The 17,276-nt window shown below is 34.5% G+C and overlaps 1 protein-coding gene across 4 annotated transcripts in view; it reads right to left on the bottom strand.

Annotated features, from left to right (window-relative positions):
• Kcnt2 (potassium sodium-activated channel subfamily T member 2) overlaps window positions 1-17,276 on the bottom strand; it is a 332,481-nt gene that overhangs the window by 44,406 nt on the left and 270,799 nt on the right. For all 4 annotated transcript variants that reach the window (XM_076941300.1, XM_076941299.1, XM_034513149.2 and 1 more), the window contains one exon: window positions 8,678-8,789. In XM_076941300.1, coding sequence (XP_076797415.1) covers window positions 8,678-8,789 — 112 coding nt within the window. The remainder of the gene's footprint in view (window positions 1-8,677; window positions 8,790-17,276) is intronic.

Here is a 17,276-nt window from a genome sequence, read left to right as displayed (position 1 = left end):
TAACAATAAACACAAATAATACAAAATATTTTGTTGTAACTTTAACCAAGCAAGAAAAAGACCTGTATGAAAATACCTTCAAGTTTTTGAAGAAAGAAATTGAAGAAAACATCAGTAGATAGAAAGATCTTCCATGCTCATGAATCTTTAGGATTAACATAGTAAAAAATGGCTATCTTAGATTCAACACAATTCCCACCAAAATTACAACACAATTCTTTACATACCTTGAACAAACAATAATCCACTTCATTTGGAAAAAAATAAAACTCAGAATAGCTACAACAATCCTATATAATCTTTGTATATCCTGTATAATTTATCTCTGGGATGCATCACTATGCTTGATTTCAAACTATACTACAGAGCTGTTGTAATAAAAGCTATGTGATTGTGACATAAATACAGACAGGTTGATCAACTGAATCAAATCAAAGAATCAGACATGAATCCAACATATATTGACACCTGATTTTTTGGTAAAGAATCCAGAAATAAACAATTGAAAAAAAAGAACACATCTTTACTAATGGTGCTGGTTTAATTGGATGTCTGCAGGTACAAGAATTCATATCTATCACTCTTTACAAAACACAAGTTCAAGTGGACCAAAGATCTCAACATAAAACCAGAAACACTGAACTTGATAGAAGAATAAGTGGGAAATACCCTTGAACCCACTGGCACAGCTTCCTAAGAAGAACATCATAGCAACACAGCACTAAGATCATCAATTAATAAATGAGAAATCATGAAACTGTAAAGTTTCTGTAGTCAAAGGGAGGAAAATCAGAAGCCTACAGAATAGGGAAATCTTTTCACCAGCTCCACATCTGACAGAAAGGTAATATCCAACACAAATAAAGAACTCAATAACTAGACACAAACAAACCAAAAAATTCACTTAAAAATGTGGTTCAGATCTACCTAAAGAATCATAAACAGAGGAATCTCAAATGGCCAAGAAACATCTAAAGAAATGTTCAACACCCTTAGCCATCAGGGATGTCAAATCAGAATGACTCTGAGAATCCATATTATTCCTGTCACAATGGCTAAGAACAAAAACACCAGTGAGAATTCATGCTGGCGAGAAGGTAAAACCAAAGGAACTCTCTTCCATTTGTAGTGGGAGTGCAAACTTGTATGTACACTTTGGAAGTCAATATGATTGTTCCTCTAAAAACTGATAGTTACTCTAGTTATACCACTTTTGAGTATATTTCCAAAGGATGCTCTATCCAGCCATAAGGACACTTGGTCAAGTATGTTCATAGCAGAAACTAGAGACAACATAGATATACCTCTGCCAAAGAATGGATGAGAAAAATATGGTACATTTAAGCAATGGAGTATTTCTCAACTGTTACTTTTCAAAAATAACATGAGGAGGGGGTACTCTGTTAGAGACAAAAAGGAGAGGAGATGGGATGGGTGGTTTAATGGGAGGAGACTAAGAAGCAGGACAACATTTGACATGTAAATAAAATAATAATAATAATTACAACAACAATAAAGTAGCAATATGAAATTTGCAGGCAAATGAATGGAACTAAGAAATTATTCATCTGCAGACACGGAAGGAAAAACATGGTATGTTTTCTCTTGTAAATGAATATTTGCTCTAATGGAAATGATAACCATGCTACAATCCACAGACACAGAGGCTAAGTAACAAGGAGGGCTCAAGGGGGAAAATATGAATCTTCCTGAGTAAGGCAAATAAAATAGAGCTTGGAAGGGGACTGGGGGCAAGTACAGATGAAAACAGAGGAACCACAGGGAGGTGGGATTAGAGAGTACTGGGAGAGATGACTGGAATTGGTGGAGCATGTCCAGGTAAGGTAGAAATCTAGTACAATGGGAGCTACCAGAAATCCAGGAGGGTGACTCTAGGTAAGACTCGAAGTAATGGGCAATATGGGGTTTGAAGGCACCTTCTTCTGTATCCAGGCAAGGCTTCCAGTGGAGGGATTGGGATACAAACCTAGACATAAAACCTTGGCCCTACACATTGTCCTTCTGGTAACATGTACTGGGGTAAAGGTGGCACAGAATTTGTGGGAATGGCCAACCAGTGACTGATGCAACTTGAGAACTATGTCATGAGAGGAAGTCCATTCTGGACACTGCCTAAAGGGCCAGGAACCAGAGTCTGGATAGACCAGAGACTGAGGATAGAACCAAATATAATCAGCAAAGACACAACAAAAATCAACGAATTGATTACTAATGACACTCTGATGATTAGACAGGAACTTGGTGTAATTGTCATCAGAAAGGCTTCATCACACAACTGATGGGAACAGATGCAGAGACTCACAGCCAACATTGGGGATTTCATGGAATCCTGCTGAGTAGGGGGAGGAAGAATTTTAAGAGCTAGAGGGATCAAGGACACCACAAAAAAATGGCCCACAGAATTAACTAACTCATAGAAGATCACAGAAACTAAATGAACAAACAAGGGGCCTGTAGGTGTGTTTGACCTAGGTCCTCTGTGTATGTGTTATGGTTGTGCATCTTTTTTGTTTTTGTAGGACCACAAACAGTGGGAGCTGGTGTTATCTCTGACTCTTTTAACTGATTTTAAGACCATTTTCCTCTTATTGGGTGACCTAGTCCATCCTTAATATGAATGGCTGTGCCTCGTTCTATTGTAAGTTGATATGCCATGTTTGGTTGATATCCTAGGGAGGCCTGCCTTTTTCAGAAATGAAATAAAGGAAGAGTGGATCTGAGGGAAAGAGAAGGTGGAGGGGAGGGAAAGGAAATACAGGAAGGAGGGGAAACTGGGGTAGGAATGTAATACATTAGAGAAGAATAAATACATAAGATTGAAAAGTTAACAAGTTTTATGTAAAAATACAAATCTACCAATACACTACATATTGATGTTAAAAGGTTGTAATTCATAAAAGAACTGAAAAACTAAAACATCAGGAAGCCTATAAGCAAAGAACATGCAAAGAATAGTTGTGCCACTGAGAGAAGCTCATTTGTGAGAACATTTGAATTTTTAAAGAGAAAGTTTATAATTGGGAGAAACAGGAACAGATGAAAAAGTAATATTGACATAAGAATTAATGCAATAACAACGCATTTTAAATATAACATTAGTGTAAGTAAATAAATGGTTTTTAGTGAAGAAAGACAATTGGAAAGAAAGCAAGCGATCATATTACATTAAACATTTGGAAATTATTTTGCAAATGAACTTGCATTAAGCAAGCAATGTGATAGAATCATTATTGCAAAATGAGAGTAGTGGGTGGTGGTGATTGGGGCCATGACTGTTGCCTAGTGCAAATAGAGGTCAGAAAATAATTTTGTCGAATGGGTTCCCCCTTTTCATCTTTACCTGGGTACTTGGAACCAAACGCATGTCATCAGGCCTACAAAGGCAGGTGAGTTATGACACTATGCCATCCCATTAGACCTATGGATAATATTTACTATCCAAATTCTTAGAAGATAAAATATTTAAAGTTCTTATTAAAATTTTAAAACAAAATGGACTACCAAAGTGTATTACACATTGAAAGACTAATAGGAGTAAATATGAATGACTCTGTCAAATATAAAACCTATTGTTCTTTTTAAATGATCTCTAAAAGATTTTTCCAATTTACTCTGCTTTAAAAATATAAACAATATTTAGTTAATATTTAATATGTATTTTAAGTTGCAATACTGTCACATCAATACATAACTTTACTACATTTGGGATCACAGTATTACTAGCTTTAGTATGTGGATTATGTATTCATCTTCAAGACAGTTAAATACATGGCAACTCTGTGGAATGTTCTAGAGTAAGTATCCACATTATTGTCAGTGCAAATTAACCCTTAGGACTGCTTACAGCCCACTTAGTGGCCCAATATAAAGATACTAGATCTGTTGCTTTAAAACCTAATTAACATATTAGATTTATTATTCATATGAATTGTTTATCACCTTTTGTAAAAAAATTGTATGATCTTCAAATTCATTTGAAAAATTGCATAAAAAAAGAATAAATAGGATTTGTAAGAACTACATGAATCTTTAGTAATGAATCTGACCCAGTATTGGCATTTCATACAATTCAATTTAGCAATTATAATTCCTGAAATTTTAATAAAAAGTATTCAAGTTAGTTGTCTGTACAGAAAAAAATACCAAGTTAGATAATATTCTCTTATGAGTTTTATACATCTGTGTTACCCATCATAATATAATCTCTAAGTATTTCATTCAATTTTAAAACTGCCAATATTTGGCAAGGCATTTTGTGTACCCACAGTGGCTATCCAATAAATATTCATACTCTTTAACTCAATTTAATTTAAATATGATTTAAGATGATGTACAAAATTATTCCTCATTGCTTTTACATAATGAACATATGAAAAACAGAATTTTAACATTTTTTCTATTGTTCTTGCACAATTTATCCCTGGTTATTATTAAGTCCCCTCCTGCCTTCTTTGGCTCTCCAATAACTATGAAAGTTTGTATGTGACTCCTTCTATTATGATATTAATTTTCTCTTGTTTCTTCTTATGTGTGGAGATTATTATCTTTCAATATGTTTATAAAAGACCAGTTTGTTCATGTAGAGGTTAATTTCTTTATTACACATTGTGTACATTAATCCAGATCTAACACTCAGCATCTCACACATTGTAGAATTAAAATGATGGTAGAGTTTGACTGTGTTATCATTGGTGACTGGTTCAATTTTGAAGCAACTTTAAGCAAGCAGTTGTGAAGAAAATAGTTCATATGTCACATGAATAAATGGTATATATGTGTGTCTGTATATGTTTGAATGTGTGTGCCTTTATGGTATTTGTATTCCTGTTTATGGTGTGTGTGTGGTATGTGTGTCTGTGTGTGTGCATGTGTGTGTGTGTGTATGTGTGAGTGTATCTGTGTGTGTTTCTGTTCATGACTTCAATATAAGACATATCCTGTAGAGCAAAAATACTTCTGCTGCCTTACCATCCTGTTTCTTTAATTCCTCTCACCTGGTCCATGTCTGCCTATCTGGCATACTCTTGCTGTTGGGACACATGGTGTGTACCATCATTAAATAAACTATGGACTGTTTTCTACAGGAAAAGTCTAAGAATGATAATTTGATTATTCAGCAAACCAAAACAATGAGCCAAATGAATTGAAAATGCAAATTAATCATGATATGAAAGATGTATTTTAGAAAGATGCTTATGTTTGAAGAAAATATCTATTATGGAAACATGATATATATGACTGAAGCACACTGACCAGTTTACTACTGGCCAGTTTTTTTCTAGACATATGTGGACTGCATTTCTCAAACTCTCATCAGATATCACTATGTGTTTGACTAAACCAATGGCATGTGAATGTGAGGAGTACATCCCAATCCCAATCCTGGTGTATGGAAAATTCTAATTGGTTACCACTAACTTTAGGAAGTGTTATTTAATGTAGTTTATTTCTGAAGTTGACAGAATAGGAGATGGACAAGTGGAGAAATGGGGGGAATGATTTAAACAACAAAGCCTGACTCAAAGTTACTATCTCTATAACCTGAAATCAACTCCTGTGAACACTAGACAAAAACATAGATTGAAGAAGCAAGTAGAAAATGACACAAAAATCTACATTTTGGAAGGAATTATGAGAACAGGTCTGGCTGTAAAAACCAGTCAGAAAAAAATTGTGTGAGTTTATTCAGTTTTAGGGAGGAAGCTGTAGTCTAAAAATTCTTTGAATTTTTTCAGCTGCCCTAAGGAGTAAGTTATATAATCTTAGAGAAATATCGACTGTGCTGATATGAATAATGTAGTGTAGGAAGAAGCTTGAAGTGAGCTGCAGAGAACAGAAGACAAGGCTTAGCAACTGCATTATGTGATCATCAAGAAATTTTTGGTGACACATCTTCAAAAAGAACAGGTGGAAAGTTGCTGGGGTCCAGTGATACTGCTTTCAGCTACTTTTCCATTTTGAACCTGACACTGTTATTGTGATGATGTGCTGCTGCAATGACAGAGCTCAAGACATGCACATGTCACCTTTGCATTTGATAAACCATCAGAACCAGGCAGGCCTTCCTGGCCTTCTCTTGTTCTGTCCATTGGGAATAAACCACCAACCAAAGAGTACACATGGAAGGATCCATGGCTCCAGCCACATATATAGCAGAGGATGACCTTGTCGGCATCAATGGGAGGAGAAGCCCTTGGTCCTGTGAAGGCTTGATGACCCAGTGTAGGGGAATGCCAGGAGAGGGAGGAGGGAATAGGTAGGTGAGTTGGGGGAGCATCTTCATACAAGTAGGGGAAAGGGTATAGGATAGGGGTTCCTTCAGGGCAAACCAGGAAAGAAGGTAACATTTGAAATGTAAATAAATAAAATATCCAATAAAATAAATAAATAAATAAATAAGAGAGATTTAATAAAAAGAAGAATAGAAAAGTAATTCACACAATTCATCAAGGTGAATTCTTCTGAGAGTTTTCCAGAACACTTTTGGTCCATTGCTGGCACCATGGCTGGAGAGATGTCACACTGGTTAAGAGCACTGACTTCTCTTACAAAGGTCATGAGTTCAATTCCCAGCAACCACATGGTGGCTCACAATCACCCTGTAATAGAATTTGATGCCCTCTTCTGGTGATCTGAAGTCAGCCAATCTCAGACAGGAACCTAAATATTAGACTAGAACAAAGAAGTAATTTCAGACAGGAATCTAATCTGTAGGTAAAACAAGGAAGTAGGCTTCAGACATGAAAATGACCTTGGGCTAGGACAGGGAAGAAGGCTCAGATACTTTGTTCATCCTGATAAGCCCTTAGAAGCAATGATCATGAAAGTGTTCACGTAATTGGGTTCAATGCCTGTCTTGTTTTTTCTTTGACTATTTGTGTTTATTGTATCACTTGTTCTTGACTATTTGCATCTATTGTATTTATAGACCCTCAACCTAGAACTGACCTTAATACATGCATGTAATCAAAATGGTATAAAACAAAAAGGAGAATGAGGATTGGATAGGGGGTTCTAGGGAGAGGAAATGAGGAGGGGGATGACATCTGTATTGTAAATAAATAAAATATCATAAAAATAATAATAATAATAATAAAATCTTCATTTTATACTTAGTGTATGAAATATTTAATTAAACTAGTTCATCTATTCATATATACTGAAAATATCACCTACAATGATAATATTTCCACATCAAGTGTTTATACATATAAGTAATTATAGAGATTGGGATACATATTTGTGACAATATGAACAAATATAATTTATTCCTTTACTATAACTAAAATGCTTGTTAAATAAAACAATGGGCTGCTTCACCTTTATTATAAGCCATACATTTACATGCTATTATTTATTTTTAGCACTATTTACCAGCTAAGAATGTCAAGGCTAGAAGGAAGCAATTAATCCAGGATCCATTACTGAGAAGTAGTGGAAAGTTGGAGCAGTCCAACCCCAGAGCCTGGCTTCTTCAATACTATGCCATCACACCTCACTTGTCAAGGTATTGGTAAATATATGTCATCACCAATTCTACCCCAACTGCTAACTACCAGACTTGCTTATGGAAACAAGGTTTATTTAACACTCATTAAAAGACCTTTACTGTATTAAAGTGTTGTGGCATTCTGGAAGTTGTTTGTTCTGAATACTCATGGCTTTGTTTCTCACAAGACATTGATTTGAGATCTGTACAATACTGAAAGACTTTTAAAAACCATATCAAGGTTATTGTCCATGTCAGTAATTAGAGAATACTAATGATTCCCCTAAACTCATAGAAGCAACATTAGAGCGGACTAACATAGCATATGTGTTAGCTATGAAGATAGAAATATACAGAGAGAATCAAAACCCTTAGCAAAACATATCTTCAAGAAGTTCAGACAGTGTCTGTCAAAATAGTGAAATTCATCACTGAGGCCAGATATTTTTATCTGACTCTATTTAACTGGTCTTGTACTTGCTTCAAACAACACATAAGTAAGCTCTTGTGTATGTATTTGCATTACCAAGTCTAGTGATCAGAACGCAGGCTATTCTTGTTAGTTTGGCTATTGTGCTATAAATCTGCACTTGAGGCAGCTCATCACATAAGAATGAGCTGAAATTCTGACCTTTGTCCCTGGCATTTGCAGTACCATGAAGCATCTGCTGATTAGGTATTATTTAACCTCCTGAGTAGGCATTGATACTCTATGTGAAATGCTGAGTCATAAACCTTCCCCTTATGAGAAATTGTCTACTAGTCTAACATCATCCAAAATTAGAGAAGCCATGAACACCACAGCCAGTTTGGTTACTGAGAACGAAACTCAAATCGTAACATCTATAGAACATGACTTCATAAAATCATTGATTCATTACCATCCTCATCACCTGGTCTTAATTAGGTAACCTCATTGAAATACTCTTATTAAACGAAATTTCCAGTCTGTAGTGCGTTTTGCTCCTGGTTTTCATGCTCAGATGTCCTGCCACAGCTTTTCTGTTGTATCTCCCTCATCAAGGTCAGCAACAACCTTGCTTTTTCTTGGGCTGTGCCAGTTATGTGACTGTAGCAAGAAGTAACCAACGCCTACTATTCTTTTAAGGTATATCAACCACAATTCTTTAAATACAAATGGGCAAACTTTCTTAACATTGGTCTTACCTTTTCCAGTTTTGAAAGTGCAAGAGAGTAACAATCCTTGGCTCTGAATTGCATGAATCTCATATTTGCTGGGTGAGTAAGCTCAGTGATAATACTGAGACTTGAGAACAACCTAAATTAAAGAAAAATTACATCACACTAATAATTCAATATGGCATGTTTTTATAATAACATATTTATGAATGAGTGATTGTTAGCCTTAGGTATAAAACTATATCCAATTACAACAGCAGGCACTGCAACATAAAATGATCAGTAAAATACAAGAAAAATGAAACACTATTTTCCCCCAATATTTTAACCAATATGTTAGTACTGTGAGGAAAAATAAATTCAGCAATTTTCCTTTTATTAGACATTTTATCTCCATAATTATGAAACATCATGGAAGAGGAACTCATAAAGTTGATTTAAGAAGTTATTAAGATTACTTTGTGGATGATATTAAAATAAAATATACAGATATTTGGATTGCTAAAAAATTTATTTGATGATTTTCTTGTCCTTTCTATGAGTTCCCTAAAGCTATGGCTGCCTAGTATAATATTATAGTTTTTGTAAAGGTCAAATCTAGTTACAATGAGCTTCTGAGATAAGAAAATACTATAATTCAGGTCAATTTCACCAATGAATTGAAGCTAAGTTTAATAATGATGTTAAAAATAAGCTGAGGGTTTTTTTTGCACTACTTTCTTTTCTTATTTCTTTTTTTTTTATACACTCAAAATTTCACAGGTTCACAAACACTTACTTGATTGTTCACCATCATGGAGAAGTGCATCATAATACTACAGTAAATGATTGTGTATGTGCTTCTGTTGTTGCTCTGGTTTAATTTAGTCTTCATATATCACTTGAAGCTTTTCTGAATCTAATTGTTTGAGTTACTTTAGTAGTTATTTTCTATGGTGATATGCCTTCTCCTCCAAGAAACAATGTCTTTTAAGTTAAACTAAGCTAGGACCACTTAAAATGCCTACTAGAAGCTTGAACTAATCCCTAAATTCAAAGGATTAGCACTTACAACATACATGAGATATAATCCATCTCTTTGAACTCTCCAAACCAAATCAAACTCCTGCTCTGCTCTCGTTTCATAGTTACTCCAACACTGAGGGTTCTCCACTTAAGCAGCTGATTGCCTGACAGCACATTACAAAAGAATGTACTTGTTTGAAAAGAGGAACCCTACCCCTGAGCCATAGTGCTGAGGTTGGGTTTTACACTTCCTGGGGCCTAATATTTCCTGATGCTGATGGAAAGTTGCTAAAATAAAATGTCTCCCACCTGCCAGGCAATGATAGAAAGCTAACGCCTGAGGAGCCTGCAGGGACTTGTTTCCAGCATGGGACAACTATTCATGATGACTTTCTCTCAGGTCTCTTTCCAAGGGCTGTCTTGAGCACTCATGTTAATACTTGAAACTATTCTTCAGAATCTCCTTCATAGTTCTAAGAGAAACCTGTACATCCTCTTCTTTACCTAAGAGGGCCTGAAACCTTCATGCCATTCATGGTTTATACTGTAGAAAGTATGATGCCTTTATCTTAGTTTGGATGCTAGATCTTATTTCTTTGTCTAAGTAACATGTAAGAAGGGTAAAGTAAATAGTACCAGTAAACTATGACCTGATTATAATTCCCTTTTATGATGTTTAACATTAAAAATATGGTAATTTCATTTGTGTAACATGCCACTGTTTTGAATGTTATATAAGAAAGTGCATTCTGAAGGTTATGGATGGTTAGTGAAAAATTTAGCCAGTCAGCAGACAATAAATAATATATTTAAGAAATTTTAACATTTCTATTGATTATTGTCATTATTATTGTTATTATTATTTTTTGTGGGTGGAAGAGTAAGAGAGGGAGGGAAGAACAAGAAGAAAAAGGTAGGGGAGGAGAGAAGAAGACAGGGAGGGAAGGAGGGAGGGACAAAGAAAAGGAGGCAGGAAAGGATCCAGGAGCCTCATTACTTGGAAGGCCCTAGTCTGTTGCCCCATATTGCTGCTATGTCTTACAGAGAGGCCTTAGTGCTCTTTTAGCTTTTATCTTTCCAGAGCCTAAGATGAAGTTGCTTTCCTGCTTACTTTTCTCCTCAACCTTTACAAGTTGGAAATCAAGGTTATTTTTTATACATCCTCTAGAATCCAGTTAAAATGTGAAGTCTTAAATGGTTTGAAGTGAAAATCCTTCCCTAAGGCCCCTGGCATTTGATTTTCACACTATCTATTGCCCTATACCCCAGGGGATTTAGTTCCATGAAATAACTATATCTAGAAGTCTAGATGTTCCTTTCAGGACTTACTAATATTTATCTCATTATGTCTCATTATACTTCCTTAACTAAACACATCATTTGTGACACATTTTCTGAAGTTTTTTTTTTTTTTCATGTAGTTGGGATGATGTGTTGGTAGTAGACACATGGGATTCTGCTCTTTACTTTATAGCTGTTTTATAATGTGTGTATGACAATCTTGGGATAGTTACATATTTGTGTTTTCATTTCAAATCACAAATGGTAGTTGTTATATAAACCCCTTTATTGCAAAGGCTCTTTAAAAAAATTACAAGAGGAATCTCAAGAGGAAAAAAAGTCAGTTGATTTTGGTACTAGACAACTACCTAAACTCATATCATCTTTTGAATTTCAGAGTCATCAATTTAATGAATAAAATATTAGCATTAAATGTATTTAACATATGGGGTATCTTAACCAATATCAAGCAATGTGAGATCATTACTTAAGTGAACAAGTAATGTCATTAAAGTGACTTAATTAATACAAATTCTTGTGACACTTTTAGGCACTGAATGCTATACTTGATATTTTAACTTCCTTCATTGCTACTTCTGTCTGTACCTTCTTTTTGCAAGACTATACAGCACTTGGTTTAGTCTGAATCTGTCTTTTCAGTGTGTGCAGACTTTCATTGGTCTGTGTTAAAACATTTCATGAGCTCAGATCTATAGAACTAGTCTTGTAGCTGTCTTTGTGGCTCTGGGTGCTTGCTCTTGGTGGATTTAGCAAATTTACTATTGGTCAAACACCAAAACCGTATCCTCTTGATTGATAGTTGACGCTTGGCTGTTGGGAGTCTCCAACTTCTATTGCAAATCAAAAGTACTAGCTGTATTATTTCCTTAAACTGTAAGACCACCCCTCCTAACCTTTGTGGTAATCTCTTACAATGGGCATTTTACTGAAGAAACAGAAACACAGAAACCCAAAATATGTTTACTGTATTTGCATATATATCAGAATCTAGCTAATACTCGAAATGCATTTCTTACCACGATAATAAAGAGGAGGCACATGGTAAAGAAACCCAGATGATCAAGGACAAAATATATTATTAAGAGTATCTGTCAATATGTTGGTGTTTCACATATTGAAAACTCTTTTTTTCGAAATATGTCTACCACTCACCTAGCATACAGAGTGCTAGGCCTGTTGCATTGGTCTTGGAATAGAGGGTTGATGTCTAATATCTAATTTAACAAAGACTTGACAAAAATCTATTATCAGAAATCTCTGGTCTTCAGAAATACAAAGTGGTATAAAAGTGAAATATTCATGATTTGTCCATCTGTAAAATAACGATGGAGAGAGTATTGCTGAGTAAATAATCAGTCTATGCATATTAGTTAAAATACTGATAAATTGTGGTGATGGACTGTTCCTCTATGAAGAGACATCAAGACACTACTGCATAAATAACTTCTGAGGCAAATACAGCTTCTAAATAATAGAAAGAGGATTTCATCTTCTGGAAAATTTTTATTTTCTAATGACATGTGAATTTTATGTATATGTACATGGCTTCTTTCTCTAATTCATTAGAAGAAAGTGAAAAATATTAATAAAAGAGTTAAATGCTAAGATTGGGTGGATAATAAAATTGCAGGACCTGATTGTATCTGAGTTGCTTTTATGCTTGAAATTCTATTTGCAACAAGATATATGTGCTTTGCCTCTTATACATAAATGAACTTATTATTTTATGAATTTTTTATTTTAAACTAAGTAATAATGCTTTAGCTAAGCCTGCCACCTAGTGAAAATTTAAAAGTAATACTTGTGAAATAAAGTATTATAGGGCCATTTATATCTATAAAAACATGTGTATTCAATTATAGGACTTATTTATGTATTTATTTACTAATATATCTAATTAAGTTTCTTATAATTGCTGATACCTAATATCTATTTTTCTGCCTTAATATTTGCTAAACACAATGTGAATACTAAACAACTTAGAAATAACATTACATAATAAGCCTCTTTTCACCATACACCAACAATACAGTAAAACAATATGGCAAATGATAAATATTATAATTAGTTTTAGTTCATCCATTCTTGCTGTTTTATTTTTCATTTTACATAATATTATTTAAAATTTTTTAAATAAAATAAAATTATCACATTCTCTTGCTCATAATTTGTTCTTTGGTTGTTGGAAGTTTCAAACTTTTATTACATATCAAGAGAACTAGCTGCCTTATCTCCTCAAATTACAGGGAGGAAGACATCCTTTAGGAATTTCTTCCAATGGCACTTTACTGAATAAACTGAAGCAGAGAAAAACAAAACATGTTTACTGTACTATTTCTGTAGTCGTCAGAATTTATCTAACACTTCAGAATTCAGATTTAAAAATGTCTCTTCTTACCACTGTAATAAAGAGTAGACAGGTGGGAAAGAGGATCAGAAAAAATAATATATTTTTATCTAGAATACCACCAATATATTGCTGTGTTTAATTTAACTTCATATAGTATCATTTTATAATAATAATTTATTAATTACATTAATATAATTAGAGTTTCTCTCTCTGATCATGCTCTGGCTCCATTACGTTTCCAAATTTATTTCAGAGCAAAACAAAGAGAATAGTAAACAATCCTGGAACATTTTTAGTAATATTTTAATTAAAACATTATTTCTTGAAATAAAGTGTTATACTATAAAATGTCCAGTCAAGGTGATCAGAAATGATTTTTTAAATAGGGTGTAAAAGTAAAATTTGTAGGCATATAAACATACTTAGATAAATTTTTTAAAAAATCTTGAAAATGCAAGCATGTTAGCACTGACATAAATACAAAATATACCTTAACTTTTCATAAGTGATACAAAAAGTCAAGTCTTCCTTAGGAAAAAAAGATGATAGATATAAATTTCTCCATAATTTCAAGTTTTTATACTTGAAAACCATAAATGATATAAACATCAAAATGTTTTTACTACACAAGTATTTTTTAATACTTGTTTAAATTATGTGAAGAGATTCATATGTTAACTCTTACATTATTTGAGTTGTCTTGTTTCCCACATGTATATGCTTGCCTTCCTCAATAAGATTCTGATTTCTTGGGCCAATTCAAAGTAGAATAAAAGTCTCTTTTTCCACTTTTCCTCTTTATGTTGTTACACTCCTAACAACACAAAAATCTTTATTGGTCTGATCTGCCCCATTCTTTTTCTCCATAAACAGTGTACTTAACTATGTCTCTCTGCTCTGCTCTTCTTAAAAGAGCTACTTGTTGACATCCTCTCGTCTACAAAGCCTAGAATATGGTGGATTGTGCAAGGCATTACCACATCATGGCACAATGGTCTTCTTTACTCTGCTCCATTTTCTTGAGTAGTTTATGCTCTTAGTGCCCCAAGCTCTGTGTAGTATGCAAAGGTCCCTCAAGTGTTCCACTCCCATCAGCACACTTAATTTTCATTCATTTGTGGCAAATTATGAATTACTTAAGGAGGAATCCCTGCACACACAAGACCAAAGCACATATCTTTCCTAGTGAGGTCAGTTGAGATTAGAAGAAAGAAAATTTTGAAGGAGCTATGGGAGTTCTGATACAATTTTTGAAAAACAGGCAGTTTTGCCTTAGTCAGAAGTTAAGGATACTGTTGGTTTTGAAGAGATTTTTGTCCTAGCCAGGGTCTAGAAATTCAATGTTTAAAGAAACTGGGTTATGTCCTGGTTTCCTATCTATATCTTCCTTCTCCTTTAATACAAGAATCTGCCTAGTGCCTGTGATTAAATGCATTATCAACACTTGAACACGTGTGCTGAAACACCAGTGCAGCCTTCCAGAGGCACTGCATGTCCCATCGTGATCTGTGATTGGGACAATGGTCTGACCAGCTCACGTCTCCATTTCTGTGATCAGTAATCTTCATTAAAACCTAGACGAAGATGGTTAGCACCAACACGCTTGCTCTCTGATCCAATAAAAGATTTGCTCGCTTTCTGTCTACAATGAAATCTCCCTTTACATTTTCTTTCATAGTAGAGCTACTGTCTAAGATGTAGCCTCTTATGAAATCCACGCTTCCAGTTTAGGAGACAAAGGAACTGGAAATCACTAATATTAGTGGCATTGGTGAACACTGACATTGTGCCACCATAGTCCCTTAAGTTATATTCAACAGAAAAAGAAAAGAAAAAAACTCCATCAAACTCCAGGCCACATCCCCCACCCCGACAGTTTTTTATTGTTTTTAATAATTGTGAAGCATAAATACTATACATGAACTTTTAAGTCATCGCTTAATATTTCTTAACTGACTACAGTTAAGTAATAATTCATTAGCATATAAACTCTTCCATCCATGTCTATGCTGTTGTTCTTAATCACTATAGTGGTAACAACTTGTATATTCTCAACTTTTCCTATGTGTCTGATAAATCAGTAAGTTGTGCATACTCCACTACTCCTTCTCAAGAACAAAGGGTGAGTCTACTGAGAGGTCGAATGCATTTGGTTGTAAAGGTCACTGGGCGCTGCTCCTGCTAATGGACATTTTGGTCTATTTTAAAAAGATGATAGATCCATGCATTGTTTACCTGTTCACAGTGTTCATTATCTTACAAGTTCTGTCAGCTAAATTTTAGTAAACAACATCAACAAAACTTCTTACTGAAGCAAAATTAACACAAATGATGTTTTGAAGGAAATTCCTTCTGGATTTTTACCATTTAAAGAAAGAACCAATTTCAATGCATAATTAACAAGCAGTAACCCCTTTTGTGTTCTATGTAGAGACACTTTTGTTTCTCAACTCCTAAGGAAAATATTTCTTTTCCCTTTTATCTGATACCTGGTCTTTTGTCAAATGTTCTTTAAACAAATACTAGACCTTCTAAATGTTGCCTTCTTTCTCAGGAACAAAGGTTGAGTCTGTTCAGATGCCAAACAATTCCAAAAAAGAACAATAGCTCAATCTAGTTATTTTGAACCCAATTTTGATGTGCTTGTTTAAATTTATCTTGGGTAAAACACATTTCACAATACTATGAGAATATAAAATGCTTTATAAAAGAAATGTAGTGTGTGTGTATATATGTGTAGTGTATGTGTATAATATGTTCATATATATATATATATATATGCATGCACATGTGTGTGTAGACCAGATATTATTTTCTGCTGTCATTTTCATTGATTATTATCTTATAGACAATGTCTACAAAGTGATTAGACCTCATTGGTTTGTCTAGACCAGCTGACTGATGAGCTCTAAAGATCTCACTTCTCTGTCCACCAAGCTCACAGATTGTACATGCAGGCTTCTAAGATGAGTTTTTCTGTGGGTTCTGAACAAGGACTTTCCACACTGAGACATAATTCTAGACCCAAGATTTCAAAGAAAGGGGTACTTATTTCAAACTCATATATAGGTGTTCTGGTACTTCTTTCTCTGGAAAGAATTGTTAGTGTTTCTATTTAGGTGTGGAGCTAGTCAGTAGTAACCAATAGTGAGATAAGTAAAACAGGCCAAGACTTGTCAGAGGCCTTTTCTCTTAATGCTTTTGGTATTCAGAAATGGTCTCTGGGGAAGAGTATATCAACCACGAAGTGTGTACAAACATGATTTCTGGGTAAAGGAACAGGAATACTTTATATGTCCCTGACTTGCTCTAGGAACTCTGAAGTTTCTGGGTAGTAATTTTCCAGAGAATTTCATGCTATGACAGACAATGATGGCCTGAAGTCTAACCCAAAGAAACAAATACACAAATCAAAACAACATTAAGTACCTACTCTCCATATTACAAGAGAACATAGGTACCTCACATTATTAAAAGCAATCTGAATGTTTCGAGAGGCCCAGTCCACATACATTGTATGGTTCATGTGGGCTAAAGGTATTGTGGTGCATTAAACTTTAACTTAAATCTAGTTGAGCTAGCATCTTGGGCAGAATACTGAGACTCAGTGGCTGTGGGCATCAATAAATCTCACTACACAGAGAGTGATGATAAGACAAAGTACAAGAAGCAATAAGAGGAGACTCTTAATGACAAAGTTGACCAGTTGACTAGTCTTTGCAGAATTAGTACTAAGCTTTGGAAGGATTTTATATCACTGCTGAAATACCCTATAACATATACTAGCTGGTAAAGATAAAAGAAAGGGAAGGCTGTTCTTTCAGGATGTAGACCCTCTTTCTTTCTAGATTGTCAGCAATCTGTGAATAAAGAACAATTGAAAGATTCACCTCCTGCGTCTGCTTATTGGTATTGGGTGACAGACTGCTCAAAGTCTGGTATTCTGGTACAGACTGTGACTGATTAGTA

Source organism: Arvicanthis niloticus, chromosome 10, assembly GCF_011762505.2.
Source record: "Arvicanthis niloticus isolate mArvNil1 chromosome 10, mArvNil1.pat.X, whole genome shotgun sequence".
NCBI classification, from domain to species: Eukaryota; Metazoa; Chordata; class Mammalia; order Rodentia; family Muridae; genus Arvicanthis; species Arvicanthis niloticus.
Note: the sequence above shows the minus strand (reverse complement) of the source record. Positions and strands in the feature narration are given on the sequence as shown.